This window comes from Camarhynchus parvulus, chromosome 2, assembly GCF_901933205.1.
Source record: "Camarhynchus parvulus chromosome 2, STF_HiC, whole genome shotgun sequence".
NCBI classification, from domain to species: Eukaryota; Metazoa; Chordata; class Aves; order Passeriformes; family Thraupidae; genus Camarhynchus; species Camarhynchus parvulus.
The window spans coordinates 69,463,811-69,490,165 of NC_044572.1; the positions used below are offsets into that span (position 1 = coordinate 69,463,811).

The following is a 26,355-nucleotide window of genomic DNA, read 5'->3' on the forward strand; positions in this document are numbered from 1 at the left end:
CGCTCAGCAGCCGAGGGGCAGCAAAGCCCGGCTGCTGGGGCGGGGAGCGGGCCCGGGCGGACTACAGCTCCCGAAGGGCTGCGGGCGGCTCCGCTTCCTGCCGGGGCCGCGGGAGCCCATGGAGCCGACGGAGGGCGCCGAGGAGGAGCGGGTGGTGCAGTGCCCGGTGTGCCTGCGGGAGCTGCCGGGCGCCGACATCAACGCGCACCTGGACCGCTGCCTGCAGGCCGGCGTGGCTGAGGCCGAGCCCCCCAGCAAGCGGCCGCGCCTCGCCGCCGCCCCGCCGGGCAGCCAGGCCGAGGGGCAGCCAGAGGAGGCCCGCCCGGCCGCCGGGTCCCCCGTCTTCTCCCTCTTCCACAAGGGCCGCGGCGGCGGGCAGAGCCCGGCAGCCGCCGGCGGGAGGAGCGGCGCGGGGCGGGACGAGGCCGCCGTGCCGACGGGCCATGGATGCGCGGCCGCGCTGTGCGGGGAGAGCCTGGCGCAGAAACTGGAGGGGAAACCCCTGGCCGAGCGGCTGCGGCCGGACACGCTGGGGAACTACGTGGGGCAGGAGCGGGTGCTGGGGGCGCAGACCCTGCTGCGGTCCCTGCTGGAGTCCCACGAAATCCCCTCGCTCATCCTCTGGGGGCCGCCGGGCTGCGGGAAGGTGAGTGCGGGCGGCCCCCTCGCAACCCGCGGGGTCGGGCCGCTGCTGCTTCACGTGGCTCTTGAGGCCGCTGTACCTAAAACCTGCTAATTTTCGGACTCTCTCTTTTCTACGCCCTTCTGTCTTCTTGGTTTCTTTTGTAGATTCCTTACGTTGGCTGATGTCCATTAGTTTTCACTAAAGATTACAAAAAAACACAACCTGCCTCATGAATAAAATAGAATTGGTCCACCCCCATCAATTTGCTCTTTGGTTACACAAGGCCTCTCTTGCTTTCAGATAATTCAGATCTCATAACTCCAAAGTCCATACCTAAAACATAAGCCGTGGTTTAGTTAATGGCTGAGAAGCTGAAAAACAGCCACAACACAGAATCTCTAAATATGTCTAAGAAACCAGCAGGTTAATACAGCACAGTTTATGAGTACTAGAATTTGTTTTAGCCTACAATTTCTTGCCCCTAAGAGAAGGCAGCCCTGGTGTGGAAGGCAGATAACTTATGGCTAAGCACTCATCTACCTTCAGCCGCTTTTAGGCTGGTGAGTCTTTGCGGGATCTGACCACTGCATCTTCATGTTCTGCCTCCTCTAGCATACCAGGGGCCATCATGAATCCCCAGAGACCCTCCAGCACAGCAGTGAAGGGGTTCACAGTTGTTGTGAGGGAAGGACCAAAGGAATGCCTCAGGTGTGATGGAGCAGTGTTTAAGATCTCTCCTTAATTTTGTCGTGTTCTTCCACATATTTCAGATTTGTGGTGTGGCAGGGCAAACAAAAACAGTTTTTTCTGTCAGTCTAATGTGTTCACAACATTTAGTTTCATGTATTATATATTTATATAATTTGGTGTGTTGGCTGTGTGAGAGCGTGTTTGAGAAATCTGGGATAGGGGAAGCAATTAATGCTTAGAAAAGGACAGAGCAGCAGCTTGCTCTTGTCAGCATACTTAATTGGAAAAAAAAAAGACTTGCTATGTGATGTTTGAATAATAATGCTAGTCAATCACAGTAAATAAGGAGCAGGTGTTAGAATGAGATGAATACCATTAGCAATGATGCAGCAGGTTTCTTAGGCTAGATAACATACACCTCAAAAGAACCAACTAGTGAACTTCAATAATTGCCACTTTCTTTAAAATAACAAAGTAATAGCAGAAAGTAAGAGCTCAGAATAGATGGGGTGAAGAAGGGCTGTTTCTGAAAACTGATTAAAGGGGAGGTGGATTGACTGAAGTAAGATGGCCAGAGAGAGAAGTGGAATTCAGTTCTTTAATAAATAGGAATTCTTCTTTCCGAATAACACATCCAGGGGCTTGCTTCTATATTTTTCGTGGTCTTCTGCCCTTTGTTTCTTGTTATCTCTGTCAATGGCATGTGCTTGCTCTTTCTTGAAGCCCTCTTTGCCCAGGAAAAAAAAGCTGTACAAGTACAGTGGTAGCAAATCAAAGGCTGCAGAACAGTCTGTGCAGACTGGCGCTGGCTTCGGTGGCCTTTGAGTTGTGATCTGATGAATGCAACTGGCTTTGACCATGGAAGTGCTTTTTCATGAGCTTATGACAGCTTAACAGCTGTGTTCCAGGTCTCCTTTAGGAACCTTCTGTGGTACTGAAAGTGTCTTTGAGTAAAGGGTGATCTGTTTTATGCCTGTAATGTCACAGCTTTTGTTCTCCTTTAATACGGCGTGTTGTCGTCACCCATATGCTTTACGCATAATTGTATTTAGTAAGTTTGCTTTTCGCAGAGTTTAAATTCTGTTGTTCGTCAGTTGTCTGACTTGCATCATTTCTGTGCCTTTTGACACTTCAAAGAACAGTTCCACAACTCATCTGTTGCATTTTTACTCACTGAGTAAAAATACTAATGGGTAACTGTTCTGCTTTGTAGGTTATTCCTTCTCAGCAGAGTTTTGAGTCTATCTGCTTTCAGCTGGCTCCCGATGAAGCACCCATTATTGGCTGAACCAGAAATTCCTTCTGCAAAAAGTTGAACTTTGCCCCTTCACCCACATTTATCAATATTTCTAGGATGGTGCTAGAGTAGAGTTTTATCTCAGGCCTTCTTCCCCATAAATCATAATGTCTGTCTGAGTTAAATAGCTAAAAGTTCTGTTCTTGTCTTGGATATGTCCTTATAAAATTCCTCTCCTGACAGATTTAACATGCAAGCAGAGTAGTCGACCTGAAGATGGAAAAGGAGATCTGTTCTTGCCTGCCTATCTCGCTCACTTACTATTTGAGTTGTATGTATATAATGTGTCTAAGAAGAATTTCTGTTTCATGAGAAAGCAGCTTAGGGCTTGAAAACTTGAAAGATCCTGTGGAGAAGAAGTAAGCTCACTGCCTCGGGACCTGTTTGGACTGATCAGTAAAAACTGCTTTCATTAAGTACAGTCCTTTTCAGCAGGAAAAACACTAAGAAATAACTGCTTGCTATGTAGTCTCGTATGTAACAAGACCAAGCTCTGCCCATCAAAGAGCTAAAATAGCAGCATAATTAGATATGTTAGTCTAAATTCAGAAGTGCTGTGTAAGATGGTTATACGTTTCTTAAACCTCTACAGGCTCTTGCTACCCATGGAATCTGGTTATTGCAGCCCATCAATGCCTTCTTCCATTTCTACAGCCAAATGCCATGGTAACTGATACTTCTGAAAAGGGTAGAGCAGGAGTAAGTAAAAAAAAATAACTGAACATGGAATAAATCATCAGGGCCGAATTTCAAATAAATTTATGTATTATTTTTCAATCTGGATGTTTATGAAAAATTGTAGTCCCACAGACTTTTTCTAAGCAAAAAGAAAATAATCTTGCTTCTTCAATTGCTATAAATATAATATTTCGTATTGTAGGTCAAGAGTATTTTTTGAGAATTTTTATCATGAGAACAATAAAGCTAGGTACTAGAGTAAAAATATGTGTGCTGTGTAACTGCTCTGCCCAAGCCAATTTTGGCCTCAGCTGCACTTGAATATTCAAAGAAACATCCTCAAAATGCAAAAGACAAAATTGGGGTATTTCCGTTGTGATACTCTTTCTTTTGAGTTTCCATCTGTATTGAGTCCTCTTACTTTAAGGGAACATGATCTTTGTACCTTGAATCTGTCATCCTAATTACATAGGAAGCCAAGGTGCTCTGGATGAAAAGACTTTGACTTTTTGTTTGCACTTTTGTCACTCTTAAGTGTTGAACACAAGAGCCAATTTTCTTCTTTTAAGAAGCTGACCAGACCCAGGCCAGAAGAAACAGTGCTTCAAAGAGATGCCGTGGTTATTAACTTAGGAACAGTTAGCTTGTTCATAGTGACTATGCAAATTTTTAAAGGCCTGTATAAATCCGAGTGTAATGTGAGTAAGCTGTGCTGTGATTTATGGCACCTTAATACAGGGATTTAGATTTTTGCATGTCTGCCATTGGGGCACCAATTTTAGTAAAGAGTTAGCGGGGGGACACAGCGTAACTTGAGCACCGAATAATTTTGCTGCCACAGATGAAGTTTAAGCCTTATAAACCTGAACATTCCGTATTTAAGTACAGTAAACATTCCCTCTTATGGCTGCTGCGTAACAAGAAAAAAATAGGTAGCAAGTGGCATGAACCCACTCTTTGCAGAAGATAAGACAAAGAGCATTCATGATTTTTTGAGGTTCATGTGTGCACTCCAGTAATAAGATAAAATATGCAATGTTAGTCTGAGTGCAAAGCATTAAAAACCCCAGTAAGTGGTCCCTGAAGTTTCTATCAAATGCTCTCTGACATTATATTTTATTTCTAGGACTCCCTGTGTTTCTTTTCTTTTTTTGCATTCAATAAATGACCTATTGAAACACAGACGGAAAGTCCAACACCAGTTTTGGTGCCCACGTATTTATCATCCCTTCCCAGTGATGATGATTTATCATTCCCTTCCTATTTTGCTGATTCAAGTGATTACCTCACGGGCTGTTTGATTGCTTGAGTGTATTTGGTCTTCTCTTATTCATACGGCTTGGGGCCTGATTTGAACCATTTGAACTAATGAGTTCTTTCAATTGATTAGCATGAAATTTTAAACTGAAAATGCATCATGTCTTTTACAGTGTGTAAACTGAAAGTCCAGGACAGCTCTGAAAAACGGGTTAGCTTTTGCAGTTACCTGTGTTTGCAACACTTCCTTTGCAGGGAGCAGTGTTGTAATGCAGTGTGCTTGGTTTTGCTTATGCCAATCTAAATCAGGAATAACTTGGGGTGGCTCTCTAGGAAGAGAACGCTGGAAGAGAAAATACCATTGTATCCATAAAGCAGTTGGAATTTAAGTACACAAATCAGAATACAGCAAATAGTGATACAGCTCATTTCAACAAACATTATGCAATGACCTTGCATCTGTTTATGCTTGGTTGGGCTTGGATTCTGGAAGTGCTGTAAAGCACATACTGTGTCTCTTGTTCAGTGACACTTACTCCTCCAGTAGTATCTCAGTGGGCTCTTTGGGGTTTGAGGAACCAAACAAGATGGGTAAGAATAGCATCTGCCCTTATATAAACACCAACTGCTGCTACTTTTGATTGTGTTTATCTCTATAGACAGTGTCCCCAGGCTATGTTCACCTGCTGTGTTGCCAATTTCCTTTAGACACGGCCTGGCTTATCTCCTGTGACGCAGTGTGGCACAGAGAACATCCAGAGAGCTATATCCCAGAGAGCTGCTGCCCTGTGTGGCATCCAAGGATGCTGTTGGTGTCTCCCTCAAGGCAGTGAAACAGAGCACGGCCTTTCATGATTGCTTGGCAGCCACAGTATGGCCCTGCTGCCAGCAAAGGGAGGGTTGAAGGTAAGGGGAGACCATTGATGGCAACACCATGTAAACAAAGATTTGGAAATCCTGGCCAGAATAAAGGAAGAGCAAAAGATAGCTGCAAAGTCGTGGTCAAGCAGCAGCAAAGAAAATCAGGGTGCTAGTTCAGCACTCTGATAACACGGCTTAGACCCTGCAAGTCTGTAGGTGTAACTGGCCTGTTGTGTTCTGCACTGGGCTTATCCGTCTCTTGTCATCCCTGCCACAAACATAATTTACATTGTGGTTTGCTCTGGAACAAGCCAGCAAAGTCACTTGTTGGGGAAACCTATATGCCAACTAGATTATCCGTGCTCAGGAATAATCCATGCTGCGCTGCACTTGTGCCAGTCTCTGCCTGATCTGCTTTGGTCACCTAAATGTGGCCTGGCAGAGCCTACAGCCTTCCAGACTTCCTGGGAAAACCATGTATATGGGAAGAACCTTAGGTTTCACAGTATTCTTGATATGGTCCAATTCTGTGTTCTGGTCCCTTCCCAGTTTTTTCCAGTTCCACTTCCTGAAGTGAGCTAGGCAGTACCACACTTCATTCTTGTAAGGAGCTTTGGTGAGCTAATGTGATGAGCATAGTTTAATGGCCTGGTACAGGGCTGCAAAAATCAATAAGACCATCTTACATCTGAGCAGGTAGTCCTTGAACATCAGCATCAATAAGGCTGGATTAACTTGTATGAGCTTTTAACTGTTTCTTCCAGCCGTGGATGTGAGGGAGCTTTGACTAGTGGCAGTGCAGAGAGGAGAGAAATACTTCATACTTAAAAGAGTGTTGCCCAGTCAGGGAAACTTCTGGGTATACAGAAAATTCTTGCCTCCTAGTACAAACACCCAGCTTACCAAACAGCAAATCTGATGGACTTTTCTGCTCTGACAGTGGGAGGTGTGTGGAGCCACGCATGCTTTGTGGGTTGCTGTTGTTTCATCCATAACTTGTATTAAAGCCTAGAAAAATGGGTAGCGTAGTTGCTGTGAGTGAGCTTGTTTGTTTAGGGGCTTTTTTGGTTGGTTGGTTGCTGGTTGTTTGTAAATCTGAGACAGTTTCAGCCGCTGGGAAAGGATATTCTCATTTGGGCTGACACAAAGCAATTGGTACAGGATGATGAAGGAGAGTTTCAGTAGTTAAGTGTTTGTTCTGTGTGTGATGGGTCTGGAAATAAATGACCATGGGCTGAAGTTAAGTGTTGTTCATTGGTGAATAATGGTTCAGAAGTTTCTTGGTGAGTATATTTCTGTTTCAGACCAGCTTTTTATGATGTCACTGCTTTAGCTTGTCTAAACAGGTAGGTCAGTAAAGTCTCACAATATTCAGCATAAAAGTTGACATCATAGGTATGAGTTTGAACAGTTTGGCGTCATAGTAGAAGAGAACTAAGAATGGTTTCTGGAACGGGCAAGGATATTACACTGAGCTTTGTAAGGTGTTATTTTTAGTGAAGTTAGCAAAAGGTTAGTTTGCAGGATCACTCCTAGTCTTAATTTGTGGGAAACAATATTCCTGCTCCTGCACATAAACAAAAAAAGCATGAACTAAATAAGAAACACCTGTATAATAAAAGGAGCACATTACCACTTGTTCGGATTTTCCTTTTGTGCCTGTTATGCAGGTTCTGATTCAGGGGTACTCACAGTAAATTGCAATATCAGTGTCACTATTTTAAAAGATTTGTTTTCCAGAGTAAGAATCAAACTTCAAATTTTATTTTAGATTATGAAGGATAATCAGTGTGTTTTCTTCTGCCTTATTCTATATCAGATTTATAATTTTCTTGTCTCTTAAATATATTGCCCATGGGGGAAACTAGGAGTTTAGCATATGAGTTACAGTTGTTCTGTGCTAGTGCCTTCATACTTAAGATACTTTGCTTACATGAATTCTCCATTAGGATATGTGTTCCTTTAGGTTGCAACCTGAAGTAAGAAAGAGGGAGAAAACTGTAGCTTGTTACTGACTTTTGCTTGAGATGGTAGGACAAAAAGCAGCATAAAAATCCTGAACTCATGGGAAGTCTTTTGGAGGACCAGGGAAAGTGTTACATCTGTGTGATAGGCAGTTTGACTTGCTGAATGATTGATTGTGCAGAACAGAAGGAAGAGGTTGTGAACATGCCTATCCTTGTCAAACATTGCATTTGAAAGGCAATGTATGTTATTCTTATTGCAACCTTTGGTGACCCGCAAGTTGGCAGAGGGGGAGAGGTATCTGCTGGCTGAGATCCGTGCAGCAGATTTCAAGTAGGTTCTTGGTCTAACGGTAACTTTCAAACAAATTTCTGTGATTTTTTTCCCATAAATTAGAGTTAGAAATATGGAGTCGTGTGTGTGTGTGTGTGTGTGTGTGTGTGTGTGTGTGTGTGTGTGTTTAAAACAAAGTCCTTACTGGTTTTTTTGTAAATAACAAAATTCTCTGAGTGACAGCCAGGGTACAATGTGAGCTACCAGTCCAGGTGGAGCTACAAGAAGAATGCTGCTTTATTTATTCCTTTGTCCTCACACCACTGCCACTTTTAGAGAAGGAAGAGGTACATTTTCCTTTTTCCTCCTCAAATTTGATGTATTGGGTGTTTCTGTGCTTTCAGAGATTTTTAAGGCATGGATATATCCTCTGAAGTTACATTCTGATTCAAGGCCCTTTTGTAATGAATCATGAATGTTTGTTTTAATTTGGTAGCTCAGTTTCAAAGATAGTCTTCTTTTGGTTTTGGTGGGGTGGGGATGGACTTTGCTTATTTGTTTATTTTCTCAGATCTTTCTAATATCTGTAGGCTTTCCTGCAAACACTTTCCAAGTGTCTTTCCAGTCTTGTCCTCTGCAATGATTCAGCTTGGGGATGGGCTGGTGGATTGAGCTCCAGGAAGCGAGGAAGGATCTGACATGGGATGCGAGTCTTGTGTCAGGACCTGAAATGACACCGCTTCTGAAGGCAATCAGGAAGCCCTTACTAAAACTGAAGCAAGAATAAATAACAATATATCCTTCTCCTTAGCCTTTCATTTTCTAACTTGGGCTGGTTGCGGTTTCAGGGACAAGGAGATCGATTAAATGGGCAGAGCAGGGTACTGCAACACCGTTGGTAGCCAAGTGGTAGGTGCTTGTTTCTGCAGCCTCCCTGCAAGAGGATCAGGTTGACACCACCTGCTGCTTTAACCTCACCACTTAGAATATCTTCTGAGGTGGTTTTGTTGGCACCTGTCCTTGTCTTCATCTGTTGAGGCTCTCCTGTCTGCGGTCTCCTTTGAATCCTTCTCTGATAGAACAGTGAGCTTGATGGAAGAATCGCCAGTTTTCTCTAGCAGTACTTTCAAATAGAGATACAGTGTCTTTGGGGCATACACTTGTGTTAACTAAGGGTTGTGACGGAAAGTCTCAAAATCATGTCTGTGATATGTTCTGGTGTAGTAAATCTACCCAGGAGGTCAGTGGAGGTTGTGTGTGTGCTTTGGTAGGCTAAGTGAAATTATAAATAAATTGGATTTGAAGGGGTTGTTCATAAGGACGGAAAAACAACATAGCTGCTTACTAAAAACAGCCAGTTTGTTCAGTCAGCTACCTTTTGCTTCTCTGGGCCAGCATTTGATTACTTGTTGACTATTTACATTTAAGTGTTACATTTTTTGAAGTACACATGTAAATATCTAATGCTAATGTTCTCATGCTTTTGTAGAAACTGCAGTCTGATTAATTTCATTTTTATGTGTATTTGAAATATACAAGGGTTTAGTTAATAACATTGTAGCTTTTTATTTCTCATATGCAGTTGCACTGTAAGCTCTTAGGCAGGTGTCTTGGGGTAGTCCAACTCTTTATCCATTAACATGGTCCACAAAATAACTGGACAGGGAATTGCAGTCAGCCCATCTTCTGTGACAGAAATGTATTTGGCAGAGAGTTCTTCCGTGACAAAGGAGACAGCTGTCAGTGCTGTCCTTTTCAGTACTGAGGCTCACTGGGTCTGGTATGGAAAAGTGCAGGCATTGGAAATGCAGCAGAGGAATTGGCAGCTACCTCTAGCAGGAAGTTTTTAAGTCTTCTGTGCCCTAGGATAACGTGAGCTAAAATGCCTTAACTCTGTAAACTGTCAACACTGCCCCTATGTCCAAAATATATAGCTTTGTTCTTGACATATTTCCTTTAAATTGGTACTTTCTGTGTCTGAAATGATTTTCACAAAGCTTTCTCCTGTTGCTGTTTCAGACTACACTGGCGCACATCATAGCCAACAGCAGCAAAAAGAATGGCATGAGGTTTGTGACACTGTCAGCCACAAGTGCCAAGACAAATGATGTTCGAGATGTCATCAGCCAAGCCCAGAATGAAAAAAGACTCTTCAAGAGGAAAACTATCCTCTTTATTGATGAGATCCATCGTTTCAATAAATCTCAGCAGGTATTGTACTACACTGCTTTTTTAAAAGAGCCTTTGTCAGCACTTCTGTAAAATCTCCCACTTCGCCTTAAGGTGATACCTTCCTCTGGGCTTTTGATTTCTGTGTTAATACTTGTAGTAGATGAATTTGGCAGAAACATAAAAACTAAATTCCTTAGCTAACTTCCAACCAACATTTAATTATTGTGAGTCAAAGATTTAAATAAAAGGCTGAGTTATACCTATATGCTAGTCTTTATATGATATTTTTAGGAAATTTTATTTTTGCGAAGTCATGTTAGTAGTGTTTGCTGCACACATCTTCATTTTAGCCTCCATCTGGGAGGTAGCATTCTGTATTACCTTTACAAAGGTCTGGAATGTGAATGTGCCAAAAGTGGGTGTTTTAATGTTGTCCTTTCTTCTGTGTAAGAAAAAAATAAATCATGGCATGGTACTTCAGGATAACACTGCAGCCATCACTTGGGCTTTTTTTTCTTTTTCCTTTCCTAGGTATAAGGTTTTTTTCAGTTGTGCCATGGAAAGCTTGAATTCTGTACTACAGGCTGCAGTTTTTAAATTGAACTGTTCTGTAATCTTCCTGTACTTTACTGCGTACAGAATTAAGCAGGGAATTGTAGCCCTAAAGGTTGATTCAAAGTGTATTTAGGAGTAGCCTCACTATTTGTTACGGTTGATAAGGCAACTTCATGATTTCTTGTGTTGCCATACAATAAACCAAAGTCACACAAACCCAGAATTTGCAGATTTCTTTACCGTATTTCTTTTCAGCTGGTTGGGACATTCTCAGTGCAGTCATTTATTATTAAGGTGTTGTGTTCATGAAATTAAATCATTTCCATATCTGTGCAGATTAACTGCCTTGTCAATGTGGTTATTTGTCATATCAACAGGGAACCCAAAGTCTCACAAGACGCAAAAAAAAAGGTAGCCTACTCACATGGGATGTTTCAGGTTGTCATTGATCGAGATCAGCTTTTTCTGCTTCCCTCCCATGCTCAGGACACTTTCCTTCCTCACGTCGAGTGTGGGACGGTGACCCTGATAGGAGCGACCACAGAAAACCCTTCCTTCCAAGTGAACGCCGCTCTCTTGAGCCGCTGCCGGGTGATCGTCCTGGAGAAGCTCTCGGCTGAAGCAATGGAGGCAATTCTGATGAGGGCTGTCAGGTTCTTAGGGCTCCAGGTTTTGGGCCAGGGCGACCAGCACGCCCCCCCTGCGACTGGCAGCAGCAGCAGCAAGAGTTCAGAGTGAGTACTTTATGGGCTGCGGGGTGTTAACATGCACAGCCCGAGGAGCTGACTGCCTGCCAGGGAGAGGATGAAGCAGTTGGGGGGTGGGAAGAGAAACCCTAGCCACTTCTGATAGTAAAGAAAAGAAGTGGCAGCATATGGCAGGGGCGGGGGTGACAGGAGAGAGAGAATTCAAAGCATTGGCTCTCTCCATCCAAAACATAATCTCACTGTCTGGATTAGGAGAGAATTTTGTACTTGGATCTGTAACTCTTGACTCACCCTCTCAGGATATTTAAATCTGTTCTGCTGCTGAGGATTTGCTGTGGAAGCCTGTATCTGGGTCTTTGTTATGTCCTAATGTGTGTTACTTCTTGCTACTGGTTGTAAAAGCATCATGTTACTGTTAAGTGCTGGATGGGCTATCCCCTCTTAATTTGGAAGTGCCTGCCAGAAGTTCATTATTTTCCGAAAATTTGTTTTTAATGAGATCAGGGAGGATGATGCTGCTTCTGTTCTTTAGTTGCAGGATAAGTCCTGTGCTGTGTTTTAGGATATCCAGTGACGAGAGGAGACTGTTGCTGTGAGATGTCAATAGATTGTTTTAAGAGAGACTTTGTTTTTCTCTGCTCCTTGATGTCCAGACAGATAAATTCATGTTAAACATTTGAGTAAGTTTTGGAAAAAACAATATCCAGATTTGTCTACAAGAGATGTTATCTGCCTTCTGAAACAGGAGGCTGGCAAATAAGAGTAATGTGTGGTACTGTGGTACTCACGTGCAAGCTATTACACTTCCTTCATATTGGTTCTTGGCTGCACTCCTGGTAATTTACAGTGCATTGGCATGGTGGTGATTGACAGACTGTATGAAATAAATGAGAGGGAATCCACTTGAACTTTGTCACAGAATGTAAGCACAAAGAATGCTGTAAGCGCTACCCGAATGCTGAGGTCAGGGCAGGTAAGGAAAGGGATTCCTTTTTTATTTTTAGGTAACCCTGCCTCATGGTTTACTCATTTGTAACTTTTATGTGTTGTAGTAATGTGAATTTTAGAAAAGAAGGCAGTACTGCGTGTCAGCATTAATGTAGTGGCACAGCTGTGGTTGTGGCTACACCCTGACTGGGGTTCAGAGACGTTCCCTTCTGTACAGGATTAAAGTACAAGGCATAGTTTCAGCTGCAGTTGTTTGGGTTTGGGTTTCGCTGGACTCTCCATGTCTAACCTTCCAATAGCTATGGATGATTTAAACAGCACGGTGCTTCATCAAACTGAAAGAAGTCTGGCAGGCAGACTGTCAGACTAACACAGTTTCAGAAATCTCTCCCTGGGGAGAGAGGGCCACACTCCAAAGGCAGTCATGGGAGCCAAGCCTTTAAAAATAAAAATGGGAGTTTGAATTGAGGAGGTTTTGTTGCAGCTATGTCTTTCTTATTTTTCATTATGCAATCTGGTGCTGAGCTACAATTCCTACACTCTGTTGCTGATAAGTTCAGATTTTTATAAGCCATTCACCCTCCTGTTCTGGTTTGGATTTCTCATTGATTCCTGCTTCTTGCTTGTGTCCGTACCATTTCTGCTTCTTCATTTCCTCTCCACTGCTCTGCAGGAGCAACTGTCTCAGCTTTTTACACCTTGCCTCTATGGAACAGGACTGTCATTAGATGCAGGCAGGTAACTGTTCATACTGTCCTGAAGAATAAATGGAAATCACCAATTACAATTTATTTGGTTGTTAATGGTGCTCACCTTTAAACCAGAGTGAGAAAAGGAGTTGTAAGGCAGCACGTCCCCAGACCGTGGGGTGTACCCACTTTGAAAATGCTCCAGAGATCTAGCAGGAAGGCAGAAGAGATGTGTACATTGAATTTTGGGTTTAATTTCCCACCTTAGTCTCCCCTTCCAAGCCACAGCAGTGTAGTATGAAGTACTACATGTGCTACTTGGCCTCAGTTAATCAGATGGTTTTAGTATCACATCAGTTGTCTGACAGGATGACTTACCTAGGAGATTTCAAAGGAGAGGATGATTCTTTGTGGTCTCTCCTATTACCTTGAGGAATAAGGTGAGGGTGAATCTTCCTTAGTCTTTACAAGCGTCTTCTGTGCTTGGCGAGGATGCAGCCATCCCCAAGTGATTCAACAGATTTCATCATCTGCACTCCACAAGGAAAGTGTGCTCTACCCAAAACTGTTCCCCTAGATTTTCTTTGTGGATTTTTCTTATCTTGCTTATGCCATTGGTGCAGGTTTCTGATAAGGTTAGATGACCTGGATTCTCTTTCACTCCACTGTGGCCTTTTCTTGCTCTAAAGCTGGAGCAACTAGCAGTGAGTTTTACTTCTTGGGTATCTTTCTGTTTGTTGTGTCGTCATGGCTCACAAAGGTTCTTTGACAGTTCTTATGTTAATTACTGGATTTATTTAGGATAATATGTGCTTTTTGTTATATTTGCATCAGCATTACTGCCATCAAACTGTGCCTCTGAAGTCTTGAGTAAATCTGAAAACTGTACTTCACTGAAGTATAGTTTTCAGTATACTGAAGATGGAGAAATGAGAAAGGAAGAAACATGATGAAGAAAAGTAAGAAGTCAATGTTAAAGATGTTTTTTATTGCTGCAACTGCTTGTGCTTTCTACAGTTTATGCTATGTCAGTAGTAGCGTCAGCTGTTCCAGGTGTGCACTCATACATTACACTTGTACTGTGTCAGGGGTGGAAGAAACCAAATTCTTCTCTTGGCTTTTTATTTTTGTCATTCAAGTGCTGCCCTCATAATGGTATCTCTAATTGAAGTCAGACAGTAGACTGGATGGTTGATTAATGTGTCTGAAGCTAGATAGCACAGAAGGCACACAGCTGAGGGAAATGGAAGGAACCCCAGGTTCCTGTTGGCAAGCCCAGACATCATGCAGTTCAGCTTGCTACTGGCTGTATTACAAGTTCTGGCGTGTTTTGAATTCACTGGTTCGTAAATCACAACACTGAAGGTGGAATTCCTTTGGATCTTCAGTATTCAATACTTTCTTGAAAATTATTCCTTAGTTGGAATACCTATTCAGTTTCCTTGCAGGAAATGAGTTGCTGAGGTGAGAGGAAATACTGGGAGACAATACTGTAAGGCAGTGAGCAGTGCATATTACACTGCAGTAGTTCAGTTGAAGAACTGTGTTTGCCTGTAAAAGTGTTGCAATCTGCCAAGGAGTGAACATAGTGAGAATAATTGCACTGAGAAAGTAAGAAAGTACTGATTTATATGGGAAAGAAACCGTGAGTGCTTTATCTCGTGTTTTGCTCAGTAATTTTTTAAATCTTTGGTCACACAGATTCTAGTTGCTTGGGCTTCCTTATATTTACTCCCTGATACTCCTTATGCTCTCTTGTCATTGGTTCAAATGCAGTGGTGCTGTGTGGGTTTAATAGGTTGTTCATCAGACATTTCATGTTGGTTCTTGGCACAAACTGTCTCGAGGGAATGGCGATAAAGAGGACCTGGAAGAAGGATTTATTGTCCTGTAGTGGTAGTTTTCCATTCCTTGAGCTAGTATATCACCTTCAGCCCAGTGAGTGATGGATCCCAGCACGTCCCTTTTGGCTTGTTTATGTTTTGGTCTCTGTATCATTGGTTACAAGGTACCAACATTGACCATTGGCATCCAGTGGGTGTTCGGTGTTAATTTTGGAAGTTGAATAAAATATGGGATTGCCCATCTGCAAGCGTATCAGGAGCTTGGAAAGAAGTCAGAAAGCATAGATGTTATTCTGCCTTGCGGTTCTGATGGGTGCAGGAGTTGGATAAACTGGAGGGAGGGGGGCACTTGAGCTTCTGAAGACAGGATGGGCTTAAAAATGTAAATCACAACAGTGGTTTTTGGAAGCCAAGGTATTGAAATAATTGCCATCATGATTTTGAAATTAGACTCCTGCCTAGTGAAGTTAAATCATCAGAAAATTAAATTTAAGGTCTTAATTGCTCAGAAAAAAAAATCTCAATTCAGTTATTCTGAGTATAACATTTTATTATTTTGAAATACCAAATGTGTATGGCACTGAGATTATGCAACAGGAAAGCATTGTGTTATTTCCAATCAGTGATTCTCATAAATGTGCTGTGCAAACAGCTTGTATGTGGAAGTTTTCTCCATTTATTCTTGTTCTTTATCACATCCTACAAGTCATGCTATTGTAGGCGTGGACTGGATCAGCCAATACATAATGCATTATTTGGATTGTAATTGCCATTACCCTTAGGTTACAACTGAATTTCACCATGGAAATGGACAAGGCCACTGCTTGTAACCAGCTTTTTCACTTTCTTGTGAATATTTGTTTCACTTCCTGTAATATAAATTGCTTACGTTGAGTCAACAGGGCAGTTAGAGTCCTATAGTGAAACAAGAGACAGGAATACGACTCAGCTTTCAATTAGAAGATAAATGGCAAAAGTGCTCTGAGGCCTCAACTTTTTTTGGGAAAGACTGTACTTAGCTTCTTCCAAGGTAGTACCTGCCTTTTAGTGCTCTCAGTGCTTCCCCTTTCCTTGCAGTCACTGTCTGCAGTTGTGGTATCAGTGTGAGGAGCCTCAAGCACAGGATGTGCTTCTCTGCAAGCAGCAGGCAAAGAGCTTAGTCCTTGAAGGTGAAACCTTCTCTCAATTATGCCCGGCTGGTGTGTGAGAAGTGTTTGCTCGTCATGTTATATATTTGGGGTTGTTTCTGCTGAAGGAGGTCTTAGCAGCAGGATGTCTGTGTGTAGTGCCTGGTGGTTTTTTAAAAAGAACTTTTGCTTTCCTTGCTGGCTTTTTTAATTTAAGGCATATGAAAGATCTGGTACCCATCTGTAGTGCTGAGGCATGAATGTTGCTTCCTGATTTTCAATGAATTTGATGCTTGAGATAATTGACTAAGTCTCTGTGCACTTGCATTGTTCTGCTTCCTTGTTCAAAGACGGTGTTTGAAACACCCTGGCAAAAGTGCCACTCTATGTGTGTTAATATTTTTTACTAGATTCATCAAATACATGAGAAATAAGGAGATAGAAAAAAGTCATTACGAGATGCATGTGATGCATCTGTTTTTGCCAGGATGTCATTCTTACTGTCTACTCTGCAGCATGGGATTTGCTCCTAGAAGACATTTGTCAGCTTTCACTTGCAGTGGTTGATTAAGATTGCAGCTCTACTAGTTCTTCCTTTTTATGTGTGGCCATGAGAGGACTCAAATATTAACTGCTAAAATTTTTCCAGAACTTGCAGTCTTTTTCTTTTGTGTAACAAGTGCAAAGTGGGTTTGCAAGGAGGAAGAGATGACAAGTAAAGAAAATCAGTGGACACATCTGTCTGTGAATCCTGATGCTGCCTTTTTCTACACCACTGGTAGTAATAGTAACACATCTTTTTGTAAATGAAGTGCAGGGCTATTGTGAATCCTTAATTATTTGACACACAAGAGCGTCATAAGAAATGGCCTCTCACACCAAGCCCTATGTGCTAATCCTTACTGATACCTGTCACTCTTGATTTACAGTGCAGCTACTAGAAGTGGCTCAGTTAGGGCCATTAATGTCATGTTTTAATTCCATTAGCTGCCATCTCCAAATCAGATCAGTTATGCCCTCTGCCTGGCAACACCTTAGATGTTACCTTTTCTACATAACTGAGGTTCGAGGGTTAATTCCCCAGCAGGGTGCCTGTGAAACATGCAGAGGTGAACTGGTTTGGATGTGTCCCAACAGTGAGAACTGCAGCCTAAAGACAAAACTTTGTTATTCTCACAGATTTTTCATGGACCCATTAGAAGATCTCAGGAGATCCTGCTGCTGCATTTCCCATCTTCATAGAATCACTGAATATTCTGAGCTGGAAGGGACCCAAAAGGACCAAGTCCAACTCTTAAGTGAATGGCCCATACAGGGATCAAACCCTTGATGATATCGACACCATGATCCAATCAACTGAACTAATCTCAGTGACTTGTTAATTTAGATTGTGATTTCACTAGAATTTTTCATGTTTGTATAGTTCTGGCACACTTAGAGCAGTAGATGGCAAGAAGAGTGATGGACATGTATTGGGATGCAGCTTCATTCTAGTAAGATTTTTTTTTGTACCCCAGTGACTAAGTTGTAATACCAAAAAAGTAGGATGCATGTGTTTTACATTGTAAACAATCTTTCCAATTGTTGTTTTCTAAAGAACAACTGATAGCACCTCTTGGTGTTGTTAGTAGTTCAAAACATTATGCTAATGACTTTATAACTCACTATATTCTCTCACCTGCATTTGGATAGCTTGCTTCCTTTTCACTGTTCTTCCACCAAGGAATTTGAAGTGCTACCAGTGAAATGCTGATGGAGTAAAACTTTGTAAAGTTCAGCTGGCTGTATCAGAATTGGGCTGTGGTGAAAACCTAACCCTAGTTTTTGTTGAATTTATTGAGGTGAGGAAAAATAAGGGGTTTAAATAGATAAGAGCCCCTTCCCTGCATTTTTCATGTGCAATTGTATTTAGCAGGCACTGGAGCAGGAGGATGAGGGTGGGCCCCTGGTTCTGCAGGACAAGTTAAGACGCATCTTAAACCCAGCTGTGCATCAAGGAACTTTGTAAAGAAACATCATCTCCAGCACAACAGGCAGGGAGAGGAGTGCGATAGGGGCTAAGGGTGTGTGGTTATTCTGTTGCAGATTCCCGGTGTACATAGAGGAGAAAGCTCTGAACACACTTGCCTATCTTTGTGATGGGGATGCCAGGACTGGGCTGAATGGACTCCAATTGGCAGTTCAGGCCAGAGTAGCAGCAGGAAAGAACGCTCCTTTGAACACCTCTGGCAAAGGTGGTGCTGCACATGGCATTCTGGTAACAGAAGAGCACGTAAAGGAGGGGCTCCAGCGGTCTCACATCCTGTGTACGACCGAGCAGGTGAGTAACAGATGCAGTTTCTGAGATGCGATGTTCTCCAAATGTGACAGCTTCTCTAATTCCTCTTTCTTCTCCCTTTTTTGTACCAACTGCTCTACTGAAACAGTAGTTGTACTGAAGTTTGTCCCAAAAGTTACTTTTCCTCTACAATGCAGTTCCGCTTGAAATTCCTTCTCAACCAGGAAGTGTAGATTAGCTGAAGGACCCATTTGCTGTCCTGAGAACAGTTAGTTGCATGGTGAAATTATTTGTTATTTAAGGTCTGTGAGGGAGGTTGGATATCTTCCATTGCATTTTTACTCCTTTGAAAGTCTTGTGAGTGCTCACATCCACAGCAATATGTTATGTCAAAACCTGAGCAGTTTGCTTTATTTTTAGAGTTGCTTTTTAAGGTAATGAATTCTGTAGCTTGCTTAGGGCAGGCCACGTAAATCGCATTGCACTTAATGCTTCCTAGAGTGATAACCACTCTTGCTAAATTTGTGACTTGGCAATCTTAGGCATCACAGTAGTTGGCCACTAAACCATTTTATGTTAGAGGGTTAAAAATCAGTGAGTGTCAGATCAGGTGAATCCCCTGGAATGAATATGCTGGTTCTTCAGCAACACTTGAATGACTGTGCAGAATAGTATGAAATGATTATGCCAAGCAGTATTTGGAGAACTAATTTATTTTCTTTTTTATTTTTTTTTGGGGCCGCTATTTCTGATATGCTGCATTAACTGCCACTGTTCAAAATCTGTGATGAGAGCTTTCTTGAGGCTGGTTATAACATATGCCCACTTGCAGCCTTCTTGCTACAAAGAAATAATGATGACTCACTGTCAGGAGAAAGGCAGCTGGGCAGATACTGATCTAATGGCAGCTGAGAACTCGAGGGCAGGCAGGGCGAGGGAGAAGAAACATTTTATGGGGTCTGTGGCAGGAAGAGGTCATGATCAGAAGGAAGTGGAAAATCTGACTGGTTTGCTGGTACGAGTCTCTTGCACAGTGTAGGTCCCTTGTGAGTTTGCTGTCGCCTTGTGGCCACTGTCACACAGAACTCTTGGCTGTGTCCATTGCTCCCAGCCCTCCTGCACCTTCTTGCTCTGGTAGAGGTGGCACAGAGTGCCTCTTCCTGAGACTTGCATCAAGTCTGGGTAGAGTGTATCAGGCCCTTCTCTGTTTCAGTAATCTTTGTTGTGGTATATTGTGGGGTTTTTGGTTAGTGATTTTCAGAATGGTGAAAGCAGTGAAAACTGTTTTTCTGGGTTGTATAAATGCCAGAAAGCCTGACACAGATATTGTCACAGTAGCAGGTTGCCATGTCTTTCCAGAATTTCTCTCTTCTGTGGAATGGTCTGTGTTGACCACTGACTGTTGGCTGCAGGTTGACCACTTTTGTCCATATTAGAGGTAGCTGTTTGTCCTTTTAAATACAAAGGACTTTTAGATGGTGGCTACTGCATAATTTTTTTTTTTTTGGTAGCATGTTTTAGCTAACACATTTTGAATCACAGCTGTGGTGGTGGAATCTAAAGTCCTCTAAAATAAAATGCTTCAGTCTTTTAAAGTGGAGGGTCTAATCGTGATAGCAGCAACATACACGTGTTACATGTTCATGCAGAAAGCACCAAATAATTGATTAGTGTTCAGAGTGTAAATATGGACTTTTTTATTTTACATTATTTTTGTTACCTTCTGCAAAATTTGCCAAATATGTGTAGTTCAGCATGCTCTTCTGTATTTTCAGCAAGTAATCTAGGAAAGAAATCACTCATAATGCAGTTGTCAGGCTGTTGTTCTAATCTATGTGCAAACATGTAAAGAAAAGATTTTTGTGCAGATAGTTTATGCATTTTAGCTGGAAGGACAAAGAAACACCTTTAGCTGCCTGAAGCCCCTGCAGTTGGAGAGGAAACAAAAACTGTTAGCCATATTTTAGCTTTTAATTGCAGTTGTTAAAATTTTGATCCTTGTAGAAAAATGATGTGGCAACCAAATTCATGGAAGTTTACCAGCAGATGGGCAGTGACTAGATCTTTTAAATAGAGCTGTATTGTTGCCCCTTCGTTTTACAGATTGTATCACTCTGCTAGCACTGATTTAATAAGATAAATGTCAGTAATTTCACTGTCTGTGTGGTGACATAACTTCATGTATGGTAAAGACTGGGAATGTGTTATGCTGAAGTTAATTTATTCTGCGGTCTGGAACACAGTTTTTCCTTTACCTTCTCAGGAGGAGAAAAGAGAAGGTATCTCACTGTCCTGGATTTGCTGTCAAGGCAGAGCTTAGAGCCATGTGGACAGGAATAAGTTGCTATTCCATACCATGCACATCATTGCTGGGGTAGGGGAGTGGCTTATTTGGAGTTGAATTTCCAACTGTCTTTAAATCATCAGACTCACCACAATGGTTTTTTCCAGCTCAGGTTTTTTCTGCTGGATCAGAATGAGAAGTCTTCTCATCCATGCTCTTGGTCTACTCTTACTTCCAAGGCTTTCTTCTTTCCTTTATCAGTGAGCAGTTTGATGTTTACCTTTGGCTAAGAGAGAAAATAATTCGAGATGGGAACTGATTTTAGTTATGCACACTGCTTTGCACATAGAAATTGTTTAAGAAGCTCAAATATTAATTATGGTCAGTGAACAAGACCTTTTCCCTATCTTCTACCAATATGACTTGAGATAAATCATCATCTTAAACTAGCCTGAAAACTCCTCATGAGCACATAGAGCAATCTCTGGGCATATGTCAGCAAGATTTATGCATTTGTATATGTCAGGCACTAAAAAGCCCTCTCTTCCACAAAGCCTCTTGTGCAGTGTCTTGTTTCAGAAGGGTATTTGCCTTTGTGGAAACTGCATAGAGAAAATTTATTTTGATTCCAAAAACTCTTCATAGTTTTGATTTCAAGAGGCATCTGAGATTCAGCAGAGATAGATAAACTGGTATGTGAATGTCTCTCAACTGAATTGATAAGGCCCAAACCTATATGTTAGCTAACCAGCATGAGAAGGCTAATAAATAAAGGTCTACTAAAATTCTAGATTTTTTTAAACTGCTTTTGGTATCTCAGACTATTTATAAACTGTATTTTTAGACAGAAATGTAAGATCTCTCTCCAATGCACATCACTGTATTTTGTCTTTAATTGATAATGCAATGTGATTATACTGATTGATAAGTATTGTCATTGTAGCTCTGTCACTAACACTAACTTTGTAACAAAGGAAATAAAAGGCGAAAACTACTTCCCTTCTCAGCTGAAGTCTGAAGTTCCCTGCACGTTTATATATCTAGACCAAACCTATCTGCTGGATTCCTTCTGCCTCTCCAGCTGAAATCCTTGCATACGACATTTTACAGTAGCCCAAACAGCACATAAAAGCCTCCAGCAGAAAACTCTGGATGAGTGCAACCTCTGGAGATATTTAAAGGCCATCTTCCTTACTTTTAAGAGACCAAGAGACGCCTCTTGCAAGAGGATGATGCGAGTTCAGCTGCTCAGGGTTACTGCTCCTGACTCAAGTGTTTTGGTGGAACACGGACGTGCTGTTTGTGTTGGCTCCAGTGAGGGCTGCATACCAGGGCTCTTTGTGTGGAGTCCTAGCAAAAATAGCTGTCTGACTGCCTGTGCTTGCCGGCAGCCTGTTGAATTCCCCACAGAATCACACTCCAGCAGGGGCAGAAATGGGGGCAATGGACCTGGGAGGTGGAGGTCTTGCTGGCTACAAAAGGAACAACTGCAGCAGCATGGCAGTTTTGGTTCCCAAACTCACTCAGGCAGCCCTTTTATTTTTCAGGGCCTACAAGTCACTGGTGTGTTCTAATTTGGCCCTCAGGCTGTAAATCCTTTTAGCCTTAGGAAGAAGAGGAATATTAACAGATGGCTGTGCATGCAGCCAGTTGCCTTTGCAACACATACTTAGCTGTGAGCCAAGGAATGCCAGGCACTTGAAAAAATAAAAAAGCAGATAACATGGAAAGTTTGACAATATTGCAGCAAAATATTCTTACAAGTTTGATTAAAAGACATGCATAAGAATCAAAACCAGTTGCACAGAGGAAAATTGTAAGCAGAAAGGGTCTCATTCAGTGTTTGTAATACTGACTCCCTATTTTTAAGTGTAGCCCTAGAAGATCTGTGGAATAGCTTTGTTTTTCCTTGGAGTCCAAATCTAATCATATATTAAACTTTAATATTAAAAAAAATCCTTCTATTTCTTTCAGTCTTCCCACTTTTTACTTAGAAGCCTGGCATTCCAGGTGTTGTTGCAGTAGGTTAGGTGTCCACACTTGAACTCAGCATTTCTTAGGGGTTTGCCAGGGTTGTGTACTGCAATTCTGTTTTTTATAAATTGTATGATGTTCCATCATTGTATATCCATGGCATTTCCTTTTTTCTCACCCCTATAGAGCACATCAAACTCGTGTTTTACTGCGCACTTCAATATCAAGTTTTAGATTATATGAAATGTCATTTTTCTAAAATATCACCACTGTATCACTATATCCAGTGATATCCTGTATCACTGGATTTCTCTGATTCTTGTGTTGTCTTCTCAGAGCTCTGCATGTGTCCAAAAGCAATGATCAGTTATTTGTATGTGCTTGTACTTTTTGGCAATTACAAACTATTTATGTAGAGTTTTCTTCCTAACTGCTTAAGATATCTGGGGTTATCTTTTTTTCTTTTTTCTTTTGAAAGGAGGGCAGTTAGCTTACAAAACCCAAATTGTTTGCCTAGCAATGTTTAAAAAAAACCAAAACTTTCTTTTCATTAGCAGTTGCTCTGATTTGCTTATGTAGTTAGGGAATGATTCACATGGGAAACCATGAAGGCACTGAAAACAATAATGAATGCTGTAACCGTATATCCCTAAAAAGAGTTTGAAAAAGCAGCTTATGTTTACTGATGTAATCTATTAAAATATATTCTGTTCCCTTAAATGCATTTCCCTTAATTTCCTCCTAACAGCTTTGTGTATTGCTTCTCCCCCATCCTGAACAGGAGAAGAACATTACAACTGCATCTCTGCCCTGCACAAGTCTATGAGAGGCTCTGATGCAAACGCTTCCCTTTACTGGCTTGCTCGAATGCTTGAGGGCGGTGAGGATCCACTCTATGTGGCAAGGAGGCTGGTGAGGTTTGCAAGTGAAGATATAGGTCAGTATTTGCAATATTTCACATTGGAACATCACATTGAATGAAGACCTGCCAGGCTTCTCTGCTTTCTAAAAGTTGGCTTTTGAAAAACAAACAAACCCAAAACAGTTATATGCAGAATAGGTACAAAATACTGAAATGCTATACACGGTATAAAAACTTTGTACATGCAGGCAGAGATCTACATGAAGTATCATTGTGATGATTACCTATTTCAGGAAAGACAAATGTTTCTGAGGTCAGGGTTGGTGTGTATTAATATGGATTCTTTTAAGCCCTGCTGGTTGTAGGTCACCAGTAAACTTCTGCCAGCAGAGAGTGTGTATTTCAGGGATATCTGATTTTCTGATAAGTTTTCTAATAAGTTCTGGCACATGAATACCTACCTGACCTGCATTCCTTAGGTTTAATAGCTGTAAGGCATCTTTATTTACTTATCCAAAGTAGCAGATCCAGGAAAACCTTTAGCACATATGTTATGGGTGAAGAGTTAGGAGACGTGGGAAGCTATGTCTGTGTAGCAATATTTCCCCATTTCTTTATTAATTTCAAAAGGTAGGAGAATCATATGTGGTCAGCCAGTGCTCTGGCTGCCACTGTGTGGCAGTAGATTCAGTCCAAATCGTACACACAGCTTAGACTTTTTTTTTTTTTTTTTTTTTTTTTTTTTTTTTTTTTTTTTTTTTTTTTTGTGGGAGGAGTAAAGCTTGTGGATGGAGGGAGTGCATCTTATGTATGATTTAGTACTGTACCAGGAATTCCAATATCTGAGAAAGCATCTCTGAAATGTGCATGGATACCTTACAGGAAAGGGAAAATGAGTTTGAAAAAAAAAAAGACATTAAGTGAAGTAAATTGACTTTAACATGCTTTTATCTGATCCCTTTCTGTAGGACTGGCAGATCCTCTGGCTTTAACACAAGCAGTTGCTGCTTATCAAGGCTGTCACTTCATTGGAATGCCTGAGTGTGAGGTAAATACTTCATTAATTCACTGATTTGAAAGTTCTGCAATCTGTAAAACCTGTCTGTAACTGTAAAAAGAAGCAGATTGCAAGGACAGGGCAGACTTAGTTACTTGTTCATTCTGCATGTCCTTTCTTTGACAAGAGAACATTGTAGCTCTTAAAATAGATGCTGTAGTTTAAAAAGAAGTCACTATTTATTGTTAAAATGTGATGCATGAACATACATAATTTTTCTCTGTTTTTTCCTATGATAGATAAAGTAGCCATTATTTTCTAGTAGTGAAAACCACAGAGCTATGGTATTGTTAAATAATTCATATTGTTTTAAGTATTCATATTATAGTAGCAGGCAGAGGTCAGTTTAAAAACAATCCCTGCCATGTTGTACAACCAACCTAAATAGCAGACCTTTTCCCAAAGAGCTTAAAAGAAGTAATTTAACATTTCACTCTGCTTGTTTGCAGGTGATTCTAGCACAGTGTGTAGTGTACTTTGCCAGAGCCCCAAAGTCCATAGAGGTGTACAAGGCATATGGCAATGTTAAGGAATGCCTGAGGATGCACACAGGACCACTGCCCCCTGTTCCTCTGCACCTGAGAAATGCCCCAACAAGGCTCATGAAGAACTTGGGCTATGGAAAAGGCTACAAATACAACCCCATGTACAAGGAACCTGTGGAGCAGGACTACCTACCAGAAGAGTTGAAAGGAACAGACTTCTTCAAGGAACGAAAAACATGACTGCTGTGCTCAGAATGGGTTTTGATTTTATGACTCATACATTTCTACTGGGATCGAAATTCCCCTTACAGTGTCAGCTGCCTGTCACCCTGGTTAAAAGGATTAAGCCACCAAGCCTTCTAGATACTTTTTTATCCTTCTACTTTTATTGCTGTTGTTCACAAGGTATTTTGTAAAGGATTGCTGTTAGGCAGTGTAGAAATGCAAAATAAGCTTTATCCATATAGTGCCGTCACTGGTTTAAATGAAATTAAGAAAAAATCAAGAGACTTGTGTTTCTGGCTCTTGCTGTGAGACAAGAAATATTACTGTGCTGCTTTTTAAATTCAGTGTCTGTTTCAGATTTTGAGAACAATATTTTCCATAAAATAGTAAATTGTACCTCCTCACCTAAAATACTGTACAAAATATAATTACAGAGTAATTTTTGCTGTTAGGATCTTTCAGAGACCAATTTTGTACAACAGTTATTAAACCAATAAAGCTGTTACAAATAGTGTCTATGCATTTGTTTAAATAGTCCTATGACAGCAGTGTGGTTTTGAAAGTTCCTTTAATTTTATTATCCCTTCTTTCCAGAGCAAGTTAAATTAATTTTGTAAGCAGAATAGTCATGAAAATGACCACTGGAGTGATACCAACCTCTTTGCACCTCTCTCCAGCTGTGATATGACCCAGCCACCTGCAGGTCAGCTGTCTGGACCACACCAGTTGCAGGTGAGTATTTCTTGACAGCAGAGGTTTTTGTGCTGTGTGGGCTCAGATCAGAGGGGTTGCCACAGCCGCGTGTCTGGAGCTCATTCAGAGCAATATTCACAAGCCAGGAGGTCTGTGGGTTGAGAATGCAGTGCCAAGTCCAGAAGCCAACTTCATTCTGCTTATTGCTCTTAATTCTCAAGACAGATTGCTGACCCTTGGCCTTGATCAAAAGTTTTGGATGTACAGCCTCCAAAACTTTGTGATTTGTATTGGAGATTAATTTTTTTGTGAGACTCTCTTCATACAAAGTTCTGCGTGATGTAGGGGTGAAGCCAAAGATCCTGATGTAATTGAAATGTTTCAGAAATGGAACCTTTTGCATGACTGTGTATTGTTAGAGGGTTTCACTCATAATCTTTAAACATTTCTATGTTCTACCTTAAATAAGTAGTTTCTGAATGGGCAAAATGTTGTTCTAAAGACAAGCAAGTATTTCAACAAGCTTTATTTATGTACATTTGCATACTTTTCTTTTTAACACAATTCACTTTGTTGTTGTTTGGTTGGAACTTGCTTGTTGCATAAATTAAGGGGTTGATTAATTAGATTAGTATTTTTATCCTGATGGTCCTCTGAAATGCCTTTGGAGGAATAAAGCAAGGTGTGGTCTTTTCCATACTGAACCAGCATGTGCTCACCTTCAGGGGGCAGCACAGATTGGCAAAGGGTTCAGACGTGGTGCTTCATTCCTCAGCCTCTAATGGAGGCAGAAATCATGTCCCTTAGGG

General features: G+C 41.4%; 1 protein-coding gene across 1 annotated transcript; it reads left to right on the forward strand.

The window, feature by feature from the left end:
* Window positions 1–115: 115 nt before the first annotated feature.
* On the forward strand, window positions 116–25,366 carry WRNIP1 (WRN helicase interacting protein 1). The gene is given in 8 exon segments (XM_030943123.1): window positions 116–646; window positions 9,666–9,857; window positions 10,860–11,107; window positions 17,774–17,993; window positions 17,996–18,008; window positions 23,006–23,161; window positions 24,055–24,134; window positions 24,593–25,366. Coding segments are annotated over 8 exon segments (1,713 nt in total). The 5' UTR covers window positions 116–118; the 3' UTR covers window positions 24,869–25,366.
* Window positions 25,367–26,355: the final 989 nt, after the last annotated feature.